The sequence below is a fragment of the Schistocerca piceifrons genome, chromosome 2, assembly GCF_021461385.2.
Source record: "Schistocerca piceifrons isolate TAMUIC-IGC-003096 chromosome 2, iqSchPice1.1, whole genome shotgun sequence".
NCBI lineage: Eukaryota > Metazoa > Arthropoda > Insecta > Orthoptera > Acrididae > Schistocerca > Schistocerca piceifrons.
The window spans coordinates 1,079,483,869-1,079,507,302 of record NC_060139.1 but is presented as its reverse complement, the minus strand read 5'-3'; the positions used below and the strand labels follow the sequence as shown (position 1 = coordinate 1,079,507,302).

The following is a 23,434-nucleotide window of genomic DNA, read 5'->3' as shown; positions in this document are numbered from 1 at the left end:
ATCCACTTCTAATTCACTACAGGATAAACTACTACCAACAGCGACGAACACTCCACCACCGGTTGCATGCAATCTATCCTTTCTAAACACCGTCTGTGCCTTTGTAAAAATTTCTGCAGAATTTATCTCTGGCTTCAGCCAGCATTCTGTACCTATAACGATTTCAGCTTCGGTGCTTTCTGTCAGCTCTTGAAGTTCCGGTACTTTACCAACGCAGCTTCGACAGTGTACAATTACAATACCGATTGCTGCTTGGTCCCCGCATGTCCTGACTTCGCCCCGCACCCATTGAGGCTGTTGCCCTTTCTGTACTTGCCCAAGGCCATCTAGCCTGCAGGAATCTAAGTAGTCTGCAAATGCTGATATGCAGCGCTCTACGTCCAGATTCGCAACTAACAGCACACGACACTTTCAAAAGTGCACACGTTAATATCTGAATACCGGTACCTCTGAATTAGCAGATAATTTGAGTTTCTGTCTTCTATACGTCTGTTAAGTTCCAATCTAGGACTATGCTGTGTACGTAGTCAGCGCGTACACAACTTTCCCACTAGAGCGCATCCCGCTAAGCACAACAGCGCAGGCGCAGGGCTCGTCCGTCTCCGCACTACGAGATGGCGCTGCCATAGAGACGGATCGAATTCTGCTTCCGCCGATCCGCATGTTAATATGTAACGCAGCCAATGGGATTGCTGCTAACGTAGAACCTTTTCTCATCGCGGATCACACTCGCGCAGTGATACATGAACGCGCGAGGTATTATAACGAGTGTACAGACCTCCGATCAGTTAGTCTGCATTAGTCTGTACCAGTCTATAGTCATGTTTCAGTCTGCGCCTAATAAGATTATCATATTCCTGTACATAGGCATGAAGATAAATGTATAGACACTTTTGTCAAGTATCAGAGATATATGTGAGAAGAAGATTTACGTACCAATACCAAAGGAACTTCAGATAGTCAAGTTAAGTAATTTTTATGCTTGTTATTATTTTAATAAATGTGTGTGAAAATTAATCAAGTTCTGTTTAAAGTTGAATCTGCTACTCTAAGCTTGCAAGTGGCATTTCTATCGTCTGACCTAACGGCAGAAGATAAACACACCACGATAAGACCACAAGACATATTGCTGACACTCGCCTACTTCATCAGAGCGACAAGTCAAATAATCTGATCGTGTGTGTACCGAAGGTCTTGCAGTACGCACACCACAGACTAAAGTCCTGAAATCCCCTAAATACTCTGTTGCAACTAACAGTCAGAGATCGTACACTACAATACTTTTAATCTCCATAATATTTTAACAGTTTATCGTGAATCTTAACACGATAAAGTCCAATCTAATTATTGTCTCGCTGACTGACACGGGTTCCCCGCCCTTTAACGAAACAATCAAGGAAAAAAGGCCCGCACCTCATCGGAGAGTCGTCGCTGTCACGTCGGGAAGTAAAGCCGGAAAACCTACCGACGATACGTATCTACGAGCAGACGTCGACGTGGAGTACCTAAAAAGGGAACCACAAGAGAGTTGGGGACGCTTCAGCGTGTGCTACGCTCGATCCCGTCGCCTGACGTGCCGCTGCGGCGCGCCGTGTTGCAGACCACGTGGTGTGGCAGCTGCGGCAGTCGGAGAGCCGGGCGCGCGACCTGCTGGCGCCGCTGCTGGGCCGGCTGGCCGCGACGCCCCGAGGCGACGACCCGCTGGCGGCGCTGTACGGGCGGCTGGTGGCGCGCCTGGAGGCGCCGCTCCAGCTCCAGCTGCAGCAGGGCGCGCCGCTGGACGGCGCCCTGGAGGAGCTGCTGGCGCGCCTCTTCCCGCTGGCCTACGAGCGCGCGCTGGGCGGCGGCGGCGGCGCGCACCGCCTGGCGGCAGAGTACCGCGGTTGCCTGCGGAGGGCGGCGCGGGAGCTGCGGCCGGTGGGGGACGCGCCGCGCCGGCTGGCGGGGCCCCTGCAGCGCGCGCTGCGGGCGGCCGGCGTACTGCGGCAGGCGCTGCTGCTCGGCTCCCGCGTGCTCAGCCGCGCAGACTCGCTGCTCACCGTCCAGGGCGGACCCACAGGTACGTCCGCCGTCACCAGCCCAATTACGCTGTACAGTAAGGACGTCTCCATTAACTATGTACACTACTGGCTACACCACGAAGATGACGTGCTACAGACGCGAAATTTAACCGACAGGAAGAAGATACTGTGATATGCAAATGATTAGCTTTTCAGAGCATTCACACAAGGTTGGCGCGATGACTGGGTGTTGTGCAATGTCCTTTGGTTAGTTAGGTTTAAGTAGTTCTAAGTTCTAGGGGACTGATGACCATAGATGTTAAGTCTCATAGTGCTCAGAGCCAGCCAAGGTTGGCGCCGGTGGCGACAGCTACAACGTGCTGACATGAGGAAAGTTTCCAACCGATTTCTCATACACAGACACTAGTTGACCGGCGTTGCCTGGTGAAACGTTGTTGTGATGCCTCGTGTAAGGAGGAGAAATGCGTACCATCACGTTTCCGACTTTGATAAAGGTCGGATTGTAGCCTATAGTGATTACGGTTTATCGTATCGCGAGATTGCCGCTCGCGTTGGTCCAGATCCAATGACTGTTAGCAGAATATGATATCAGGGGGTTCAGGAGCGTAATACGGAACGCCGTGCTCGATCCCGACGGCCTCGTATCGCTAGCAGTCGAGAATACAGGCATCTTATCCGCATGGCTGTAACGCATCGTGCAGCCACGTCTCGATCCCTGATTCAACAGATGGGGACGTTTGCAAGACAACAACCATCTGCACGAACAGTTCGACGACGTTTGCAGCAGCATGGACTATCAGCTCGGAGACCACGGCTGCGGTTACCCTTGACGCTGCGTCACAGACTGGACCGCCTGCGATTGTGTACTCAACGACGAACCTGGGTGCACGAATGGCAAAACATTTTTTCAGGTGAATCCCGGTCCTGTACGGGCCTTTCTCGATACAGATAATCTTCGAATGCTGCCCTGGCCAGCACGTTCTCCAGATCTCTGACCAATGGAAAACGTCTGGTCAAAGGTGGCCTAGCAACTGGCTCATTATAATACGCCAGTCACTATTCTTGATGAACTGTGGTATCGTGTTGAAGATGCATGGGCAGCTGCCCCTGTACACGCCATCCAAGCTCTGTTTGACTCAATGCCCAGGTGTATCAGGGCCGTTATTACGGCCAGAGGTGGTTGTTCTGGGTACTGATTTCTCAGGATCTATGCACCCAAATTGCGTGAAAATGTAATCACATGTCAGTTCTAGTATAATATATTTGTCCAATGAATACCCCTTTATGATCTGCATTTCCTATTGGTGTAGCAATTTTAATGGTCAGTAGTGTATGTAACGGACCCGCTTGGGAAGCAGGCGTGAAAACTTGGTGCCAGGGGCTTGCTTGAGGACAGTATTGTCTACCTAAACTGGTAGCCAACAGGCAAAATAAATAAACTTTGGGAACATGATTTCAATGAATGGCAATTCTTTCTATTTGGTGAGATGTAGTGGGACCCATCTCCCTCCCCCTCACGTGAGGTCTACTCAATAGTCGAGTTAAAAATATCTAAAAATTCAGTTTTTTATTTGTTTTAAATACTAATAGCAACACTTCAATAAAAATCATGTTTTATTTATTAAGTGTGTTACCCAGTGTTTTTTAGCATTTGATTAAAAACACTTCATCTTAAAACGCCAGTCCTGAGAAGATTCGGGAGGACGTACAGACAGAAACAGATGGAGAAAAAGGACCACGAAATTAGTATTAACTGTTTTGATTGTACCCTAAAAATCCGATCTTTTATTGGAGTATTTCATACATTAAGTATCATTTAACCTAAACTGTCTTTACGGATAAAAGACATAGTTTGTGCCTTCCTTTGATCTGTATGATGACACTCTGGATTCATGTCACCACTAAGAGAATCCTTGTCAGTGAACTTCCACAAACGATTAACTTATTGTTCGCATCGGTGTTCTGCCTTGACGGCATGCTGCTTAACACACACATTGTAAATGTTTTGATACAAAATCATGTTGAACACAATCACATCAGCCTTATACATGGTGATTTTTTTCCACCGTCTACAAACTCTAGCCATTGATCGATGGTATGATATGGAACCACACCTGATGAAATAATGTCCGGAAAGCATGGTTTCCACGCTAGACATCATTTCTTCACTCGCTCTGTCATGCATCCACAGTTGCAGTATGTGCTGAAAATGGTTTCCATGTGCCTCAACGCGTGCGTGTATGCGCCGTAGCATGTTCTGTCTCACACGTTAACATCGACCAGGCTGCATCCGAACAGTCTCAAAGTACTCTCAACAATTTCCAAGTGTCAGTCGTGTAGTTATGAGTCCACTATGTCGAAGCTAAGTGAACTCAAACGTGAGAAAATTGTTGGTGCTTTATCGTTGGGCTTCCGTAACCAAGATAGCCGAAGTGCTTAGTGTTGCAGGAGACACTGTATCGACGATTTATATCATATAGGAGAGAGCGAAAAAACATCATCTCCACTAAGTCATAGGCCGACTGGGGTGGCCAAGCGGTTCTAGGCGCTACAGCCAGTAACCGCGCGACCGCTACGGTCGCAGGTTCGAATCCTACCTCGGACATGGATGTGTGTGTGGTGTCCTTAGGTTAGTTAGGTTTAAGTAGTTCTAAGTTCTAGGGGACTGATGACCTTAGAAGTTAAGTCCCATAGTGCTCAGAGCCAAGCAAGCACTAAGTCACAACGCGGACGAAAGCGTAGCCTGTCTTGAACGATCGTGACAGACGGTCAGCGAAGAGAAACTTCCTGGCAGATTAAAACAGTGTGCCGGACCGAGACTCGAATTCGGGACCTTTGCCTTTCTCGCGCAAGTGATCTACCATCTGAGCTACCCAAACACGACTCACGTCCCCTAGTGACAGCTTTACTTCCGCCACTTTCCAAACATCACATAACACCCCTGGGAACGCTGCAGAACTAGCACTCCTGCAAGAAAGGAACTAATACTAGTTCTGCAAGGCCGCAATATCCTTTTTTCCAGGAGTGCTAGTTCTGCAAGGTTCGCAGGAGAGCTTCTGTGAAGTTTGGAATGTAGGAGACGAGGTACTGGCGGAAGTAAAGCCGTGAGGACAGGGCGTGAGTCGTGCTTGGGTAGCTGAGATGGTAGAGCACTTGCCCGCAAAAGGCAAAGTTCCTGAGTTCGAGTCTCAGTCAGGCACACAGTTTTAATCTGCCAGGAAGTTTCATATCAGCGCACACTCCGCTGCAGAGTGAAAATCTCATTCTGGGTCAGCGAAGAGGATTGAGACAAAAAGGACGACAGATGCAGAATTCACTGCAGAACTAAATGCCGCACTCGCGACCCCTGTCAGCACCAAAAGAACACGAAGGGAGCTGCATAAGCTGGGAACTGCAAGGCGAGCTGGAATTCCTTATCCACACATAAGTGATTCAAATACCCATAACAGGAAAAGCTGTTGCCGAAGTCACAAAAACCACGACTAAGGAGTGATCGAAGAAAGTCATTTGGTCAGAGGAATCTTGTTTTGCACTCTTTCCAACTTCTGGCCAAGTTTACGCTCGGCGTACGCCATCTCAGGTCTGTGATGCAGGCTGCTCTTCGCCAAGAGCGAAGCATGACCGGCGGTGGAGGCCATGGGGGAGGGTGTTCGGTGATTATTGGGGCAGTCATGACGTGGCATTCCTTGGGTCCTACGGTGACTTTCCAAAGTCGCATTCCTGTCAAAGATTATGTGATCATTTTGGCCGATAGGTGCATCCCAACGTACAATACTTGGTCCCCACTGGTGGTGACGTTCTCTCATCTCGCACCGGTTTTGTGAGCACCAGGAGAATTTCCCGCATCTTCCCTGGCCACCACAGTCACCAGATCTGAGCATTACTGAGCCTACCTGGCCTGCTTTGAAGACAAGGGTGTGTGATCACTGCCCACCATTATCATCTGAACTAGCCACTACTCAGCAGGAAGAGTGGAATCAGCTTTCTGTAAAAACCATTAAGACTCCCAGTGGCACGACATCTGGAAGAATATCAACGATTGCTGTTTTCTAATAACTTAAGGGTAAGGCGGTACTACTTTGTCAACAGAAAATTCCCAACAAACTGAAAACAATACGAAGTCTGTCCAAAAAGTTCCGGAACTTTTGCCACAAAATTTTTCCACGTTTCCCTTTTACTTATTGTGCGTCGTTTCCTTCGAAATACTCTCTTCTGCGATTGATACACTTCTCCCAACGCCGTTTCCACTTCCACAAGCAGGCTTGGTACGCCTCTTGTTGGATCGGCCAAAGCGTCACCTGCGAATTTTCTTTTATCTCATCTATCGTCCTAGATATTCGTCCCTTCATCGAGGTTTTCAACTCTGGAAATAAAAAAAAGTCCGCATGGTCCAGGTCTGGAGAGCCCGGAGGATGAGGCAGGACAGTGATTTCGTTTCTTCTGCTGTTGTCACGCATGACTCATGAGCCGTGGGACGAACTTGACCGCAACAGCACGCGTTCCAAGGATCTGCGTCAGGTTCTCATGACGTGATCGAACCGGAATGTTACATTCTTCTGCAGTCTCTCGGTCAGTCAGTGTTCAATTGGCACAATTTCGTTGACGTTCCTCACACAACTGTCGTCGGCAGACGTCGAAATGCGTCCTGAACGAGGGTACTTTTTAACTTCCGTCCGACCATTTTTAAACCACGTGAACCATTCGTAACACCGAGTACTGCTTAATCACTCACCATCTTAGGATTCTCGCATCAGTTAGTGTGTCTCTGTAAAGATTTTCTTGAGTTCAAGTATAATGCAGATGCGTTGCTCCTCTAACTCTGCCAGCTCAAAATACGCAAAACTGTGCGACACAACGTTCTACTCAACACAGCACTGAACAATAACTGACAGATATACAACAATGAAACTTCCGGCAGTTACACACTTAACGCAGGCGTGTGCAGGGATGCCAACCGCGTTTCGCTCCAACACACCACTGGCGCGAAATTACGAATGTTCTGGAAGTTTTCGAAAAGATTTCGTATTTCATTCGTCTGGCACATTCTCCGCTGTGTACCGCCTGGAATCTAGATGACACCGAAAAACACCGATTTGTTTGTGGCAATGCAAACAACGGAGGCCTATGACCGTCCATCTGAATTAACTTAGGGGGTATCCAAAGAACACGGCCCAGCATGAAAATACCGACGGGCCTTCTACATACAGATGACGAATCTTATCCAAAGAACACGGCCCAGCATGAAAATACCGAAGGGCCTTCTACATCCAGATGACGAATCTTACCTGAAAAGGAAGAAAATGCTATCAATTATTTAAAGGGACGTACGATATTTTACATATTCTCAAAAACGGACAAGAGTGGAGAAGATTTCTGGTTGTACATGACTACCGATACGCAGCTCCACAAACTACAACAAATGAGCGATTATTATAATAAATATTGATTCTTCCTTACGATAACTGTATTGTGGATTGTACGCAAATGTCACCATGAATTTACTCAACTGGAAATTTCCCACAGAACTCCGTTTGAAGACATAAAGATGAATGTATTGTAGAGTAAGTAACTATTTATAAAATGCGTTTTGTTTTCTGATACGCTTTCCTATGTAATGTGATTATATGAAAGTTTAAATGTTAAAGTTAATAAAGTGTACCTGGTGCGTCACACGAGTCAGCATCATAGGGTAGAGTCCGCGCTTATGTTGCAGTAGGCTTCACAGGGATGTTTATGGCGTTACATCTCACTTCGTCTAAGTAAACTTGTATGAGACCTATTAACTGTACTAAGTGAGCTGAACACAAAAATCTGGGCAAGGAGGCCATGCAGACTGACCGCTGCATCATCCTCTCCCAATATCTTTAATTATGTCAGCAGAGGTAGGGAGAGGGGACAGTACAACACTTCCTCAACCATTAATGTCAGCTGTTCAAAACTGCATGTGGTACTACTTCTTCGCGTAGCTCCTAAGTTGTCACTTATCCACACTGGAATGAGTGGACAGAGTCCTGGATGATGATGATGTTTGGTTTGTGGGAGACTCAACGGCGCGGTTGTCAGCGCCCGTACAAATTCCCAACCTTTGCTCAGTCCATCCTCGCCACTTTCGCGAATGATGATGGAATGATGTCGACAACAGAAACACCCAGTCATCTCGAGGCAGGTGAAAATCTCTAATCCCACAGTTCTGGAAATGCCACGGAGGAAACAGGTTTCAAACTTGTATCACTCTCAATGCAGTCATACTGACCACTTTTGTGGAGGCAAACGCAGGCCACATTCTGCATTCTGTCTTCTGCACTTCTGCGTCATTGTGCATTGTAAGTGAGTATAGAATCTGCTGGTGACAGTAGTACAACCGGCGAGGAATGATTCGAAAATGACCATTGTTTTACATGCTCACTGATTGATACATAGCCACACACTGAATTGGCACCATTTTTTGATGTACTGTTTGTTTTGTACAGTAGTGGTTTGCAAGTCGTTGGTACTGTCATGCTGTCGTTAGCATACTGTTTTCGTTAACGCAGGTACGACTCGCTCGCTTAAGTTGCATCTAAATAGTTAGGTTACATGTAAATATCACGATTACTTGACAAATACGGCCACAGTAATTTAATTGTTCCTGTGCTGCCGTAAGTAAACCTGGTATTGTGACAGCCGGCCGAAGTGGCCGCGCAGTTCTGGCGCTGCAGTCTGGAACCGCGAGACCGCTACGGTCGCAGGTTCGAATCCTGCCTCGGGCATGGATGTGTGTGATGTCCTTAGGTTAGTTAGGTTTAACTAGTTCTAAGTTCTAGGGGACTAATGACCTCAGCAGTTGAGTCCCATAGTGCTCAGAGCCATGTGAACCATTTTCTTCTTTGTTATTGTGACACAAAGACACGTGGCACTGCTGCACCCGTATTGCTGCTACTGCTGCCATGCAGTGCTCTAACTAATGCAGGGACCATCTGCTGTAGGAGGTTGCAGTAACTGAACTGCACTACTGCTGCCACAGACAGTTTTGCAGCCCAAATACTGTGCCAGATGGTACTTTAGTGCTGTGTGTGTCCTACTACGTCTGGTATCATAGACTGCAGTGGCTCAGGTAACTGCCTTAGGCCAGTATTCGTAAGTCTACGACACTTCTGCTCTCATAAGTGTGAAATGTCAGTGGACGCCCCAAGATAAAGGAACTCCTAAACGGGGATGGAAAGCTGCAGGCCATTTATCACAAGTTGTTTGTTACTTCACAAGAGTCCAAGAATATTTTATAGCATAGATACAACTTATCATTCAGCTGCATGGCAAAGACACATTTCTTCTCAGTTCTGTTATTACACCTTACCACCATAAACACAGAGCATTTTTCAAACATACATTAAAAATGGAACTTTTCAATTCATATTTACAGATAAACAACACACAAATATGTTCAAAACAAATAAATAGAAAAACGAATTTTTTATACCAGTCGCCAAGATTGAAGCACATAATTGTGAAAACACCAACCAGAGATTTTTTTTGTGAATTCTCTTACAGTACCTTACCACTATAAATATAGAGGATTCAGCAAACATACATTAAAAATAGGAACTCTCCGATTCAGATTTACATGTAAACAGCACAGAAACAGCTTAAATATAAATAATTTTCTTGTAGCAGTGGCCAAAGTGAATGACGTAATTCTGAAAACGTACTTGCTGAATCAGGGAAGGATCTTGGGTATACTCAAGACACTGACGTCGAAAATAATAAAATACCATTTAACAATTGAGCATTACATCAATATTAAAACTATTACGTACAAAACCCCCCCCCATGAACCATGGACCTTGCCGTTGGTGGGGAGGCTTGCGTGCCTCAGCGATACAGATAGCCGTACCGTAGGTGCAACCACAACGGAGGGGTATCTGTTGAGAGGCCAGACAAACGTATGGTTCCTGAAGAGGGGCAGCAGCCTTTTCAGTAGTTGCAAGGGCAACAGTCTGGATGATTGACTGATCTGGCCTTGTGACAATAACTAAAACGGCCTTGCTGTGCTGGTACTGCGAACGGCTGAAAGCAAGGGGAAACTACAGCCGTAATTTTTCCCGAGGGCATGCAGCTTTACTGTATGATTAAATGATGATGGCGTCCTCTTGGGTAAAATATTCCGGAGGTAAAATAGTCCCCCATTCGGATCTCCGGGCGGGGACTACTCAAGAGGATGTCGTTATCAGGAGAAAGAAAACTGGCGTTCTACGGATCGGAGCGTGGAATGTCAGATCCCTTAATCGGGCAGGTAGGTTAGAAAATTTAAAAAGGGAAATGGATAGGTTGAAGTTAGATATAGTGGGAATTAGTGAAGTTCGGTGGCAGGAGGAACAAGACTTCTGGTCAGGTGACTACAGGGTTATAAACACAAAATCAAATAGGGGTAATGCAGGAGTAGGTTTAATAATGAATAGGAAAATAGGAATGCGGGTAAGCTACTACAAACAGCATAGTGAACGCATTATTGTGGCCAAGATAGATACGAAGCCCACACCTACTACAGTAGTACAAGTTTATATGCCAACTAGCTCTGCAGATGACGAAGAAATTGAAGAAATGTATGAGGAAATAAAAGAAATTATTCAGATTGTGAAGGGAGACGAAAATTTAATAGTCATGGGTGACTGGAATTCGAGTGTAGGAAAAGGGAGAGAAGGAAACATAGTAGGTGAATATGGATTGGGGGACAGAAATGAAAGAGGAAGCCGCCTGGTAGAATTTTGCACAGAGCACAACATAATCATAACTAACACTTGGTTTAACAATCATGAAAGAAGGTTGTATACATGGAAGAACCCTGGAGATACTAAAAGGTATCAGATAGATTATATAATGGTAAGACAGAGATTTAGGAACCAGGTTTTAAATTGTAAGACATTTCCAGGGGCAGATGTGGACTCTGACCACAATCTATTGGTTATGACCTGTAGATTAAAACTGAAGAAACTGCAAAAAGGTGGGAATTTAAGGAGATGGGACCTGGATAAACTAAAAGAACCAGAGGTTGTACACAGATTCAGGGAGAGCATAAGGGAGCAATTGACAGGAATGGGGGAAATAAATACAGTAGAAGAAGAATGGGTAGCTTTGAGGAATGAAATAGTGAAGGCAGCAGAGGACCAAGTAGGTAAAAAGACGAGGGCTAGTAGAAATCCTTGGGTAACAGAAGAAATATTGAATTTAATTGATGAAAGGAGAAAATATAAAAATGCAGTAAGTGAAACAGGGAAAAAGGAATACAAACGTCTCAAAAATGAGATCTACAGGAAATGCAAAATGGCTAAGCAGGGATGGCTAGAGGACAAATGTAAGGATGTAGAGGCCTATCTCACTAGGGGTAAGATAGATACCGCCTACAGGAAAATTAAAAAGACCTTTGGAGATAAGAGAACGACTTGTATGAATATCAAGAGCTCAGATGGAAACCCAGTTCTAAGCAAAGAAGGGAAAGCAGAAAGGTGGAAGGAGTATATAGAGGGTCTATACAAAGGCGATGTGCTTGAGGACAATATTATGGAAATGGAAGAGGATGTAGATGAAGATGAAATGGGAGATATGATACTGCGTGAAGAGTTTGACAGAGCACTGAAAGACCTGAGTCGAAACAAGGCCCCCGGAGTAGACAATATTCCATTGGAACTACTGACGGCCGTGGGAGAGCCAGTCCTGACAAAAGTCTACCATCTGGTGAGCAAGATGTATGAAACAGGCGAAATACCTTCAGACTTCAAGAAGAATATAATAATTCCAATCCCAAAGAAAGCAGGTGTTGACAGATGTGAAAATTACCGAACTATCAGTTTAATAAGCCACGGCTGCAAAATACTAACACGAATTCTTTACAGACGAATGGAAAAACTAGTAGAAGCCAACCTTGGGGAAGATCAGTTTGGATTCCGTAGAAACACTGGAACACGTGAGGCAATACTGACCTTACGACTTATCTTAGAAGAAAGATTAAGGAAAGGCAAACCTACGTTTCTAGCATTTGTAGACTTAGAGAAAGCTTTTGACAATGTTGACTGGAATACCCTCTTTCAAATTCTAAAGGTGGCAGGGGTAAAATACAGGGAGCGAAAGGCTATTTACAATTTGTACAGAAACCAGATGGCAGTTATAAGAGTCGAGGGACATGAAAGGGAAGCAGTGGTTGGGAAGGGAGTAAGACAGGGTTGTAGCCTCTCCCCGATGTTGTTCAATCTGTATATTGAGCAAGCAGTAAAGGAAACAAAAGAAAAATTCGGAGTAGGTATTAAAATTCATGGAGAAGAAATAAAAACTTTGAGGTTCGCCGATGACATTGTGATTCTGTCAGAGACTTGGAAGAGCAGTTGAATGGAATGGACAGTGTCTTGAAAGGAGGATATAAGATGAACATCAACAAAAGCAAAACAAGGATAATGGAATGTAGTCTAATTAAGTCGGGTGATGCTGAGGGAATTAGGTTAGGAAACGAGGCACTTAAAGTAGTAAAGGAGTTTTACTATTTGGGGAGCAAAATAACTGATGATGGTCGAAGTAGAGAGGATATAAAATGTAGGCTGGCAATGGCAAGGAAAGCTTTTCTGAAGAAGAGAAATTTGTTAACATTCAGTATTGATTTAAGTGTCAGGAAGTCATTTCTGAAAGTATTCGTATGGAGTGTAGCCATGTATGGAAGTGAAACATGGACGATAAATAGTTTGGACAAGAAGAGAATAGAAGCTTTCGAAATGTGGTGCTACAGAAGAATGCTGAAGATTAGATGGGTAGATCACATAACTAATGAGGAAGTATTGAATAGGATTGGGGAGAAGAGAAGTTTGTGGCACAACTTGACCAGAAGAAGGGATCGGTTGGTAGGACATGTTCTGAGGCATCAAGGGATCACCAATTTAGTATTGGAGGGCAGCGTGGAGGGTAAAAATCGTAGAGGGAGACCAAGAGATGAATACACTAAGCAGATTCAGAAGGATGTAGGTTGCAGTAGGTACTGGGAGATGAAAAAGCTTGCACAGGATAGAGTAGCATGGAGAGCTGCATCAAACCAGTCTCAGGACTGAAGACCACAACAACAACAACAACACGTACAAAAACCGCAGAAGGCGCAGATATGGCAGTCCAGGTCGGAATAAGATGGTTTAGTATAACGGGCACTAGTAACGTCTCAGAGGCTACGGTGAGACGGGAAGCGGCACATACACAACGGTCGCAGACGGCTACGCCCGGTGGATCGGCGGATAACAAATAACACCCCAGAGCAGCGCCTCCAAACGTTACGTACAGCTCGGAAGGCCGAGAGAAAACAAGCAAACATATAAATCATGCATAATAATCAGGGAACAGACGAAAATGCTCAGATCAACACAAGAATCTTAATCTGAACGTGGCCACTAGCCCCAACCAAACTTTGAGTGTAAAAACAAGAATTTTACAATAAGAATTTCTAAAAGGATTAACCGGTTAATCTTACAGTAAAATATAACAAGTTAATGTGATAATCACACACAGATCTCAGGCACATTAACTTAAGTGGCTTACAAGGTAACAGGCAAATGTTGTGAAGGGTAACACTCAAAGAAATACTATCGTAATCACATTTGGAACAATAAATGTTAATTTTCATGTTGTTGTTGTTGTGGTCTTCAGTCCTGATACTGGTTGGATGCAGCTCTCCATGCTAATCTATCCTGTGCAAGCTTCTTCATCTCCCAGTACCTACTGCAACCTACATCCTTCTGAATCTGCTTAGTGTATTCATCTCTTGGTCTCCCTCTACGATTTTTACCCTCCACGGTGCCCTCCAATGCTAAATTTGTGATCCCTTGATGCCTCAAAACATGTCCTACCAACCGATCTCTTCTTCTAGTCAAGTTGTGCCACAAACTTCTCTTCTCCTCAATCCTATTCAATACCTCCTCATTAGTTAACGTGATCTACCCACCTTATCTTCAGCATTCTTCTGTAGCACCACATTTCGAAAGCTTCTATTCTCTCCTTGTCCAAACTAGTTATCGTCCATGTTTCACTTCCATACATGGCTACACTCCATACAAATACTTTCAGAAACGACTTCCTGACACTTAAATCTATACTCGATGTTAACAAATTTCTCTTCTTGAGAAACGCTTTCCTTGCCATTGCCAGTCTACATTTTATATCCTCTCTACTTCGACCATCATCAGTTATTTTACTCCCTAAATAGCAAAACTTCTTTACTACTTTAAGTGTCTCATTTCCTAATCTAATTTCCTCAGCATCACCCGACTTAATTTGGCTACATTCCATTATCCTCGTTTTGCTTTTGTTGATGTTCATCTTATATCCTCCTTTCAAGATACTGTCCATTCCGTTCAACTGCTCTTCCAAGTCCTTTGCTGTCTCTGACAGAATTACAATGTCATCGGCGAACCTCAAAGTTTTTACTTCTTCTCCATGAATTTTAATACCTACTCCGAATTTTTCTTTTGTTTCCTTTACTGCTTGCTCAATATACAGATTGAATAACATCGGGGAGAGGCTACAACACTGTCTCACTCCTTTCCCAACAACTGCTTCCCTTTCATGCTCCTCGACTCTTATAACTGCCATATGGTTTCTGTACAAATTGTAAATAGCCTTTCGCTCCCTGTATTTTACCCCTGCCACCTTCAGAATTTGAAACAGAGTATTCCAGTTAACATTGTCAAAAGCTTTCTCTAAGTCAACAAATGCTAGAAACGTAGGTTTGCCTTTTCTTAATCTTTCTTCTAAGATAAGTCGTAAGGTCAGTATTGCCTCACGTGTTCCAACATTTCTACGGAATCCAAACTGATCTTCCCCGAGGTCGGCTTCTACCAGTTTTTCCATTCGTCTGTAAAGAATTCGCGTTAGTATTTTGCAGCTGTGACTTATTAAACTGATAGTTCGGTAATTTTCACATCTGTCAACACCTGCTTTCTTTGGGATTGGAATTATTATATTCTTCTTGAAGTCTGAGGGTATTTCGCCTGTCTCATACCTCGTGCTCACCAGATGGTAGAGTTTTGTCATGACTGGCTCTCCCGAGGCCATCAGTAGTTCTAATGGAATGTTGTCTACTCCCGGAGCCTTGTTTCGACTCGGGTCTTTCAGTGCTCTGTCAAACTCTTCACGCAGTATCTTATCTCCCATTTCGTCTTCATCTACATCCTCTTCCATTTCCATAATATTGTCCTCTAGTACATCGCCCTTGTATAGACCCTCTATATACTCCTTCCACCTTTCTGCTTTCTGCTTTCCATTCTTTGCTTAGAACTGGGTTGCCATCTGAGCTCTTGATATTCATACAAGTGGTTCTCTTCTCTCCAAAGGTCTCTTTAATTTTCCTGTAGGCAGTATCTATCTTACCCCTAGTGAGACAAGCCTCTACATCCTTACATTTGTCCTCTAGCCATCCCTGCTTAGCCATTTTGCACTTCCTGTCGATAACATTTTCGAGACGTTTGTATTCCTTTTTGCCTGCTTCATTTACTGCATTTTTATATTTTCTCCTTTCATCAATTAAATTCAATATTTCTTCTGTTACCCAAGGATTTCTATTAGCCCTCGTCTTTTTACCTACTTGATCGTCTGCTTCCTTCACTACTTCATCCCTCAGAGCTACCCATTCTTCTTCGACTGTATTTCTTTCCCCCATTCCTGCCAATTGTTCCCTTATGCTCTCCGTGAAACTCTCTACAACCTCTGGTTCTTTCAGTTTATCCAGATCCCATCTCCTTAAATTCCCACCTTTTTGCAGTTTCTTCAGTTTCAATCTGCAGTTCATAACCAATAGATTGTGGTCAGAATCCACATCTGCCCCAGGAAATGTCTTACAATTTAAAACCTGGTTCCTAAATCTCGGTCTTACCATTAATTTTCATGGAAAGGCAAAATCTCACCAGAGTTATAGGACAGAATTACCCAAAAGAGCCAAGATTCACTGGCCACAAGCGTGTGATTACCACAGCCGTAAGCAACTTTATAGTCGTTACATCACTCAGGGAAGCAACAAGTTCCAGTACAAATCAGAGTCAGTTTCGACCTCAGTGTCAGTAACACACGAGGCGGCCTAGAATATGTGACCGTTAATTTCAGGCACAGCTGACAAATAAGCAGAAACTGAAGAATTTGTATTTAAAGTAGGTTTTAAGACACGTAAATGTGGCACTCAGTTTCAAACAGAGGCACCAAACGATAAGTTCAATTCTTCAAACAGAGTGATGGAGAACGACAGGTAATCCAGCGTAGCGGGAGCATCTTGAACAGGGGAGCGTATGCTGCAATCAAGTAACGAGTACCTTACCGCTAAGGGCAGAGCAGATGGCATCAAAAAATGAACAACACTCCAGCACACATACCAGCAACTGGGCCTCCTTAATGCAGCGTAAATCGGCTGCATCGACATTAGGCCCAAGTATCACCGACCGACACAACTCCAGCGACGACCGTGCGTCCGTAAGCTCCATTAACAGCCATCATGTGTGCCTGCTATCTCCCTCACGTCCTGACTGCTACCGAATGGCTGCACAAGGCTTAATAGGTTGCCCAAGGAACTGTAACCAAAGAATCAACTAACAGACCACCGAAGCGCCACCTAGCGACTACACACTAGGCAAGGACGTGAAACAGCTTCACAGCTCCGGTATATACCGGGTGATCAAAAAGTCAGTATAAATTTGAAAACTGAATAAATCACGGAATAATGTAGATAGAGAGGTACAAATTGACACACATGCTTGGAATGACATGGGGTTTTATTAGAACCACAGAAATGCAAAAGTTCAAAGAATGTCCGACAGATGGCGCTTCATCTGATCAGAATAGCAATAATTAGCATAACAAAGTACGACAAAGCAAAGATGATGTTCTTTACAGGAAATGCTCAATATGTCCACCATCATTCCTCAACAATAGCTGTAGTCGAGGAATAATGTTTTGAATAGCACTGTAAAGCATGTCCGGAGTTATGGTGAGGCATTGGCGTCGGATGTTGTCTTTCAGCATCCCTAGAGATGTCGGTCGATCACGATGCACTTGCGACTTTAGGTAACCCCAAAGCCAATAACCGCACGGACTGAGGTCTGGGGACCTTGGAGGCCAAGCATGACGAAAGTGGCGGCTGAGCACACGATCATCACCAAACGACACGCGCAAGAGATCTTTCACGCGTCTAGCAATATGGGGTGGAGCGCCATCCTGCATGAACATCGTTCGTTCCAGCACGTGTTTATCAGCCAGGCTGGGGATGATGCGCTTCTGTAACATATCGGCGTACCTCTCACCCGTCACGGTAGCAGTCACAAAACCAGAATCACGCATTTCCTCGAAGGAAAAAGGCCCGATAACGGTAGATGTGCTAAATCCAACCCATGCCGTGACTTTCTCGTCGTGCAATGGAGTTTCCACGACAGTTCTAGGATTTTCGGTAGCCCAAATTCTGGAGTTGTGGGCGTTGACAGACCCTCGGAGCGTGAAATGAGCTTCGTCGGTCCACAACACGTTACTCAACCTGTTGTGACTTGGCAAGACAGCCAAACCACTATGAGGTAGCCGAAAGGCACGCGTTTAAGCTCACGCAGGCTGGCGTGAGGTCTGGAACAGGTAAAGTAATTGAGACTAGAAAATAAAGTACGTAGCTGCTGGAATACTTAACTTTAATCCATAATTGGTGCACATCGGTCTGACGGTACATGCATCACAAGATAAATAGCAAATGATAATGGCACCTTGCTAGGTCGTAGCGAATGACGTAGCTGAAGGCTATGCTAACTATCGTCTCGGCAAATGAGAGCGTAATTTGTTAGTGAATCATCGCTAGCAAAGTCGGCTGTACAACTGGGGCGTGTGCTAAGAAGTCTCTCTAGACCTGCCGTGTGGCGGCGCTCGGTCTGCAATCACTGACAGTGGCGACACGCGGGTCCGACGTATACTACCGGACCGCGGCCGATTTAAAGGCTACCACCTAGCAAGTGTGGTGTCTGGCGGTGACACCACACAACCAATCATCATCTTCCGCCATCTTTTGAAACGCCTAGCGCCCACACCGCAAATGCCCTCCGCTTCACTAAATCGCCGATCGATTTTGTACGGATAGCATCGTAGGGTACGCCTAAGTGCCAACCAAACAGTTGTGTATGGAATGCCGGTGCGACGTGCGACTGCACGAGCGCTGACTTCCCCGTGCATAGACAAACCCGCTACAGTCTCCATTTCTTCCTGAACTGTCTCACCAGCATTACTCCTTGTGCTCGGTCGGCCACTACAGGGTTTATCGTCTAAACAACCCGTGGCTTCGAACTTTGAAATCATTCTCGCCACAGATGCATTTGTCAACGAACATTTACCCGTTCGAATCCCCTTCCTATGGCGATAGGATCGTAACGCTGAACTAGCACATTCCCCATTCTGATAATACAGCTTCACTAAAAGAGCCTTTTCAGGTAACCTGAACATGCTGCGACTGCTCGTGCATCTGATTCTCTCTCTCATTACAGCTCCTTTTATACACGATTGTCATGCGCAGTCACTGACGTTTTGCTGTCCAGCGCATCAAATTTATACTGACTTTTTGATCACCCTGTATGTCACACAGCTCATAACACAGTGCTGCTGAAATGATTCAGTGTACTGTATGACTACCTCCAGTTTCAGTAACTGCATAGAACTATCGCGCTGCCTGCTCAACATGTTGGATGGACACCTGCCTCGGGCTGCTGCAACTGAATAACACCTGTGTTGCTCGTGCCGTACTGCTCAGAGTGCCATATAGCGTGCTGAAGCTGCGCTGCATGACTGTGCCGCAAATCGGCCCATCCTGCTGTAACTAAAATATCCTATACAGTGAGCATAGCTGGACTGCACTGCTGCTCATATCATACTCCTCGCAGTGCGACATACTAGCTCGACGTGCTGTGCAGGTGCCTGTAATGTTGTCACAGGTGGAGTAGCACCAGGTCTCATGTCACGTGCTGCAGAAATCGAAGTGTTTGCTCTACCATATGCTGTGTTGATACCATACTGCTACTCTGCTACTTGAGACTGATGTATCTGAACGTCACCCCTGTTACTGCAGTAGAGCTGGCAGCATGGCAGTCTTCGGTGCTGTGTGTGTCGTATTACTCGTGCTAGCACACGCCGCGATAATCCTGCACTGGCTGTGTGTGCTACATAGCTGATTCAGATTGAAGTAGGTAAATAGCACCCTGCTGCCAATGGCGAAGTAGCGGCCCAGGCACGGTGCCACATCCTGTTTGCACTGCCACGTGCTGTGATGAGGCTGCACTGGCTCAATATGCAGTCAGACCTGCCGCAGACCGCTGTAACTAACAAGGGAACCTCCCGATCGCACCCCCCTCAGATTTAGTTATAATTTGGCACAGTGGATAGGACTTGATAAACCGAACACAGATCAATTGAGGAAACAGGAAGAAGTTGTGTGGAACTGTGAAAAAATAAGCAAAATATACAAACTGAGTAGTCCATATGCAACATTACGGAGTTCGTGGGTTCAGGAACGCCGTGGTCTCGTGGTAGCGTGAGCAGCTGGAGAACGAGAGGTCAGAGGTCCTTAGTTCAGGTCTTCCCACAAGTGAAAATTTTACTTTCTTTATTTTTGCATAGTTATTATCTGTCCGTTCGTTCATTGACATCTCTGTTCACTGTAATAAGTTTAGTGTCTGTGTTTTGCGACCACATCGCAAAACCGTGCGATTAGTAGACGAAAGGACGTGCCTCTCCAATGGGAACGGAAAACATTTGATCGCAAGGTCATAGGTCAACCGATTCCTCCACAGGAAAACACATCTGATATATTCTATACGACACTGGTGACGGCATGTGCGTCACATGACAGGAATATGTTGTCGACCGACCTAACTTGTACACTTGGCGAACGGGTAAAAACACTCTTCTACCTTGCCCGATTTAGGTTTTCTTGTGGATGTGATAATTACTCCCAAAAAAGTGATGAAAACATAAGAGTTTGTCACATAAACTGGAAATAAAAAATTAAACTTTTCACTCGATTGAAGATTTGAACCAAGGACCTTTCGTTCCGCAGCTGCTCACGTTACCACGGGACCACAGAGCCCCTGCTGTCCCAGCGTCCTTGATGTTACGTATCTTCCCATGAACTACTCAGTTTGTATATTTTGCTTATTCTTTCTCAGTTCCACACAACTTCTTCCTGTTTTCTCAATTGATCTGTGTTCAGTTTTTCAAGGCCTATCCACTGTGCCAACTTATAACTAAATCTGAGGGGGGTACGATGGGGAGGTTCCCTTGTAAGCACAACACTTGCCGTGTTACCAGAGGAGGAGAAGCGGCCGACGTGCAGTGCCACGTGGCGCTGCTGCATATGCTGTACTGCTCGCGCTACCACATGCTGTGACGATGCTGCCCTGTCTGCTGTTTTCGCCACAGGTGGGGCGGCGGCCGAGGCGCAGTGCCACGCGGCGCTGGTGCGCATGTCGCACTGCTGGCGCTGCCGCGGCCTTCAGAGGCGCGTGCGCCCCTGCGCCGGGCTCTGCCTGAACGTGCTGCGCGGCTGCCTGACGCAGCGCGCCGCCGAGCTGGACCTGCCGTGGAACGGCTACGTCGAGGCCGCCGAGAGGCTGCTCGCCGCCGTCCAGGGCCGCGGAGCCGTCGACGGCGCGCTGCGCTCCCTCGACGCGCGCATCGCCGAGGCGGTCGCGGCCGCCGTCGAGCGGAGCGCCACTCTGCAGCAACAGGTGCGCCGTCATTTGTCCTTCAAACATTGCTGTCGCATTAATCACGTACAAGCAGTGCCTAACACTTGTAAGGATGACATATGCAATATAATAAAGCAACAAACTCTCAAGGGTGATCAGAGTAGCTTCGTTTTTCCAAACAACTGAAGATACCAGTCAGGTGCCGCGCGGGGTAGCCGCGCGTTTTAGGCCCCTTGCCACGGTTCGCACGGATCTCCCCCCCCCCCCCCCCCCCGACCGTCTGAGGTTCGAGTCTTCCCTCGGTAATGGGTGTGTGTGTGTTGTCCTTAGCGTAAGTTAGATTAACTACACTCCTGGAAATGGAAAAAAGAACACATTGACACCGGTGTGTCAGACCCACCATACTTGCCCCGGACACTGCGAGAGGGCTGTACAAGCAATGATCACACGCACGGCACAGCGGACACACCAGGAACCGCGGTGTTGGCCGTCGAATGGCGCTAGCTGCGCAGCATTTGTGCACCGCCGCCGTCAGTGTCAGCCAGTTTGCCGTGGCATACGGAGCTCCATCGCAGTCTTTAACACTGGTAGCATGCCACGACAGCGTGGACGTGAACCGTATGTGCAGTTGACGGACTTTGAGCGAGGGCGTATAGTGGGCATGCGGGAGGCCGGGTGGACGTACCGCCGAATTGCTCAACACGCGGGGCGTGAGGTCTCCACAGTACATCGATGTTGTCGCCAGTGGTCGGCGGAAGGTGCACGTGCCCGTCGACCTGGGACCGGACCGCAGCGACGCACGGATGCACGCCAAGACCATAGGATCCTACGCAGTGCCATAGGGGACCGCACCGCCACTTCCCAGCAAATTCGGGACACTGTTGCTCCTGGGGTATCGGCGAGGACCATTCGCAACCGTCTCCATGAAACTGGGCTACGGTCCCGCACGCCCCAACATCGTGCAGCCCGCCTCCAGTGGTGTCGCGACAGGCGTGAATGGAGGGACGAATGGAGACGTGTCGTCTTCAGTGATGAGAGTCGCTTCAGCCTTGGTGCCAATGATGGTCGTATGCGTGTTTGGCGCCGTGCAGGTGAGCGCCACAATCAGGACTGCATACGACCGAGGCACACAGGGCCAACACCCGGCATCATGGTGTGGGGAGCGATCTCCTACACTGGCCGTACACCACTGGTGATCGTCGAGGGGACACTGAATAGTGCACGGTACATCCAAACCGTCATCGAACCCATCGTTCTACCATTCCTAGACCGGCAAGGGAACTTGCTGTTCCAACAGGACAATGCACGTCCGCATGTATCCCGTGCCACCCAACGTGCTCTAGAAGGTGTAAGTCAACTACCCTGGCCAGCAAGATCTCCGGATCTGTCCCCCATTGAGCATGTTTGGGACTGGATGAAGCGTCGTCTCACGCGGTCTGCACGTCCAGCACGAACGCTGGTCCAACTGAGGCGCCAGGTGGAAATGGCATGGCAAGCCGTTCCACAGGACTACATCCAGCATCTGTACGATCGTCTCCATGGGAGAATAGCAGCCTGCATTGCTGCGAAAGGTGGATATACATTGTACTAGTTCCGACATTGTGCATGCTCTGTTGCCTGTGTCTATGTGCCTGTGGTTCTGTCAGTGTGATCATGTGATGTATCTGACCCCAGGAATGTGTCAATAAAGTTTCCCCTTCCTGGGACAATGAATTCACGGTGTTCTTATTTCAATTTCCAGGAGTGTAGTATGTAAGCCTAGGGATGACCTCAGCAGTTTGGTCCCATTGAAACTTACCACAAATTTCCAAATTTTACCACTTAGGTGGACAATAGCACTTAGGTAGGCCCGCCCGGTTGGCCGTGCGGTCTAACGCACGGCTTTCCGGGCCGGAAGGATCGCCTGGTCCCCGGCACGAATCCGCCCGGCGGATTTGTGTCCAGGTCCGGTGAACTGGCCAGTCTGTCGATGGTTTTTAGGCGGTTTTCCATCTGCCTCGGCAAATTCGAGCTGGTTCCCCTTACTCCGCCTCAGCTACACTATGTCGACGATTGCTGCGCAAAAAAGTTCTCCACGTACGCGTACACCATCATTACTCTACCACGCATACATAGGGGTTACATTCGTCTGGTGTGAGACGTTCCCTGGGGGGGGGTCCACCGAGCGAGGTGGCGCAGTGGTTAGACACTGGACTCGCATTCGGGAGGACGACGGTTCAATCCCGCGTCCGGCCATCCTGATTTAGGTTTTCCGTGATTTCCCTAAATCGCTCCAGGCAAATGCCGGGATGGTTCCTTTCAAAGGGCACGGCCGCCTTCCTTCCCCGTCCTTCTCTAACCCGATGAGACCGATGACCTCGCTGTCTGGTCTCCTTCCCCAAAACAACCAACCAACCAACCTGGGGGGGTCCACCGGGGGCCGAACCGCACAATAACGCTGGGTTCCGTGTGGGGCTGCGGAGGCGTGAAGTGGACTGCGGTAGTCGTCGTGGGGTTGTGGATCACAACGGCTGCGGTGGGGACGGAGCCTCTCCGTCGTTTCTAGGTCCCCAGTTAACATAACATACCACTTAGGTGGGCAAATTGCCTATTTTCTCCGAGTCTGGTCTGCGTGCTTACAAGTAAGACAAGTCCACAGCAACCGGCGAGGATAAAGAGGCTAGACGTGAAAATACTGTCCACAGAAATTGACTCGTCATATTGTCAGGAATGTGAAGTAAT

General features: G+C 46.9%; 2 protein-coding genes across 2 annotated transcripts in view; both read left to right on the top strand.

The window, feature by feature from the left end:
- The window catches only part of LOC124776137 (glypican-1-like), a 223,766-nt gene extending 204,707 nt beyond the window's left edge, over positions 1–19,059 (top strand). The window contains exons 3-4 of the mRNA XM_047250974.1: positions 1,601–2,059; positions 18,962–19,059. Of these exons, the coding sequence (XP_047106930.1) occupies positions 1,601–2,059; positions 18,962–19,059 (557 nt within the window). The remainder of the gene's footprint in view (positions 1–1,600; positions 2,060–18,961) is intronic.
- A 1,230-nt stretch (positions 19,060–20,289) lies between these two features.
- LOC124776136 (glypican-5-like) overlaps positions 20,290–23,434 on the top strand; it is a 189,192-nt gene continuing 186,047 nt past the window's right edge. Inside the window, exons 1-2 of the mRNA XM_047250973.1 lie at positions 20,290–20,305; positions 20,445–20,752. Coding sequence (XP_047106929.1) covers positions 20,290–20,305; positions 20,445–20,752 — 324 coding nt within the window. The remainder of the gene's footprint in view (positions 20,306–20,444; positions 20,753–23,434) is intronic.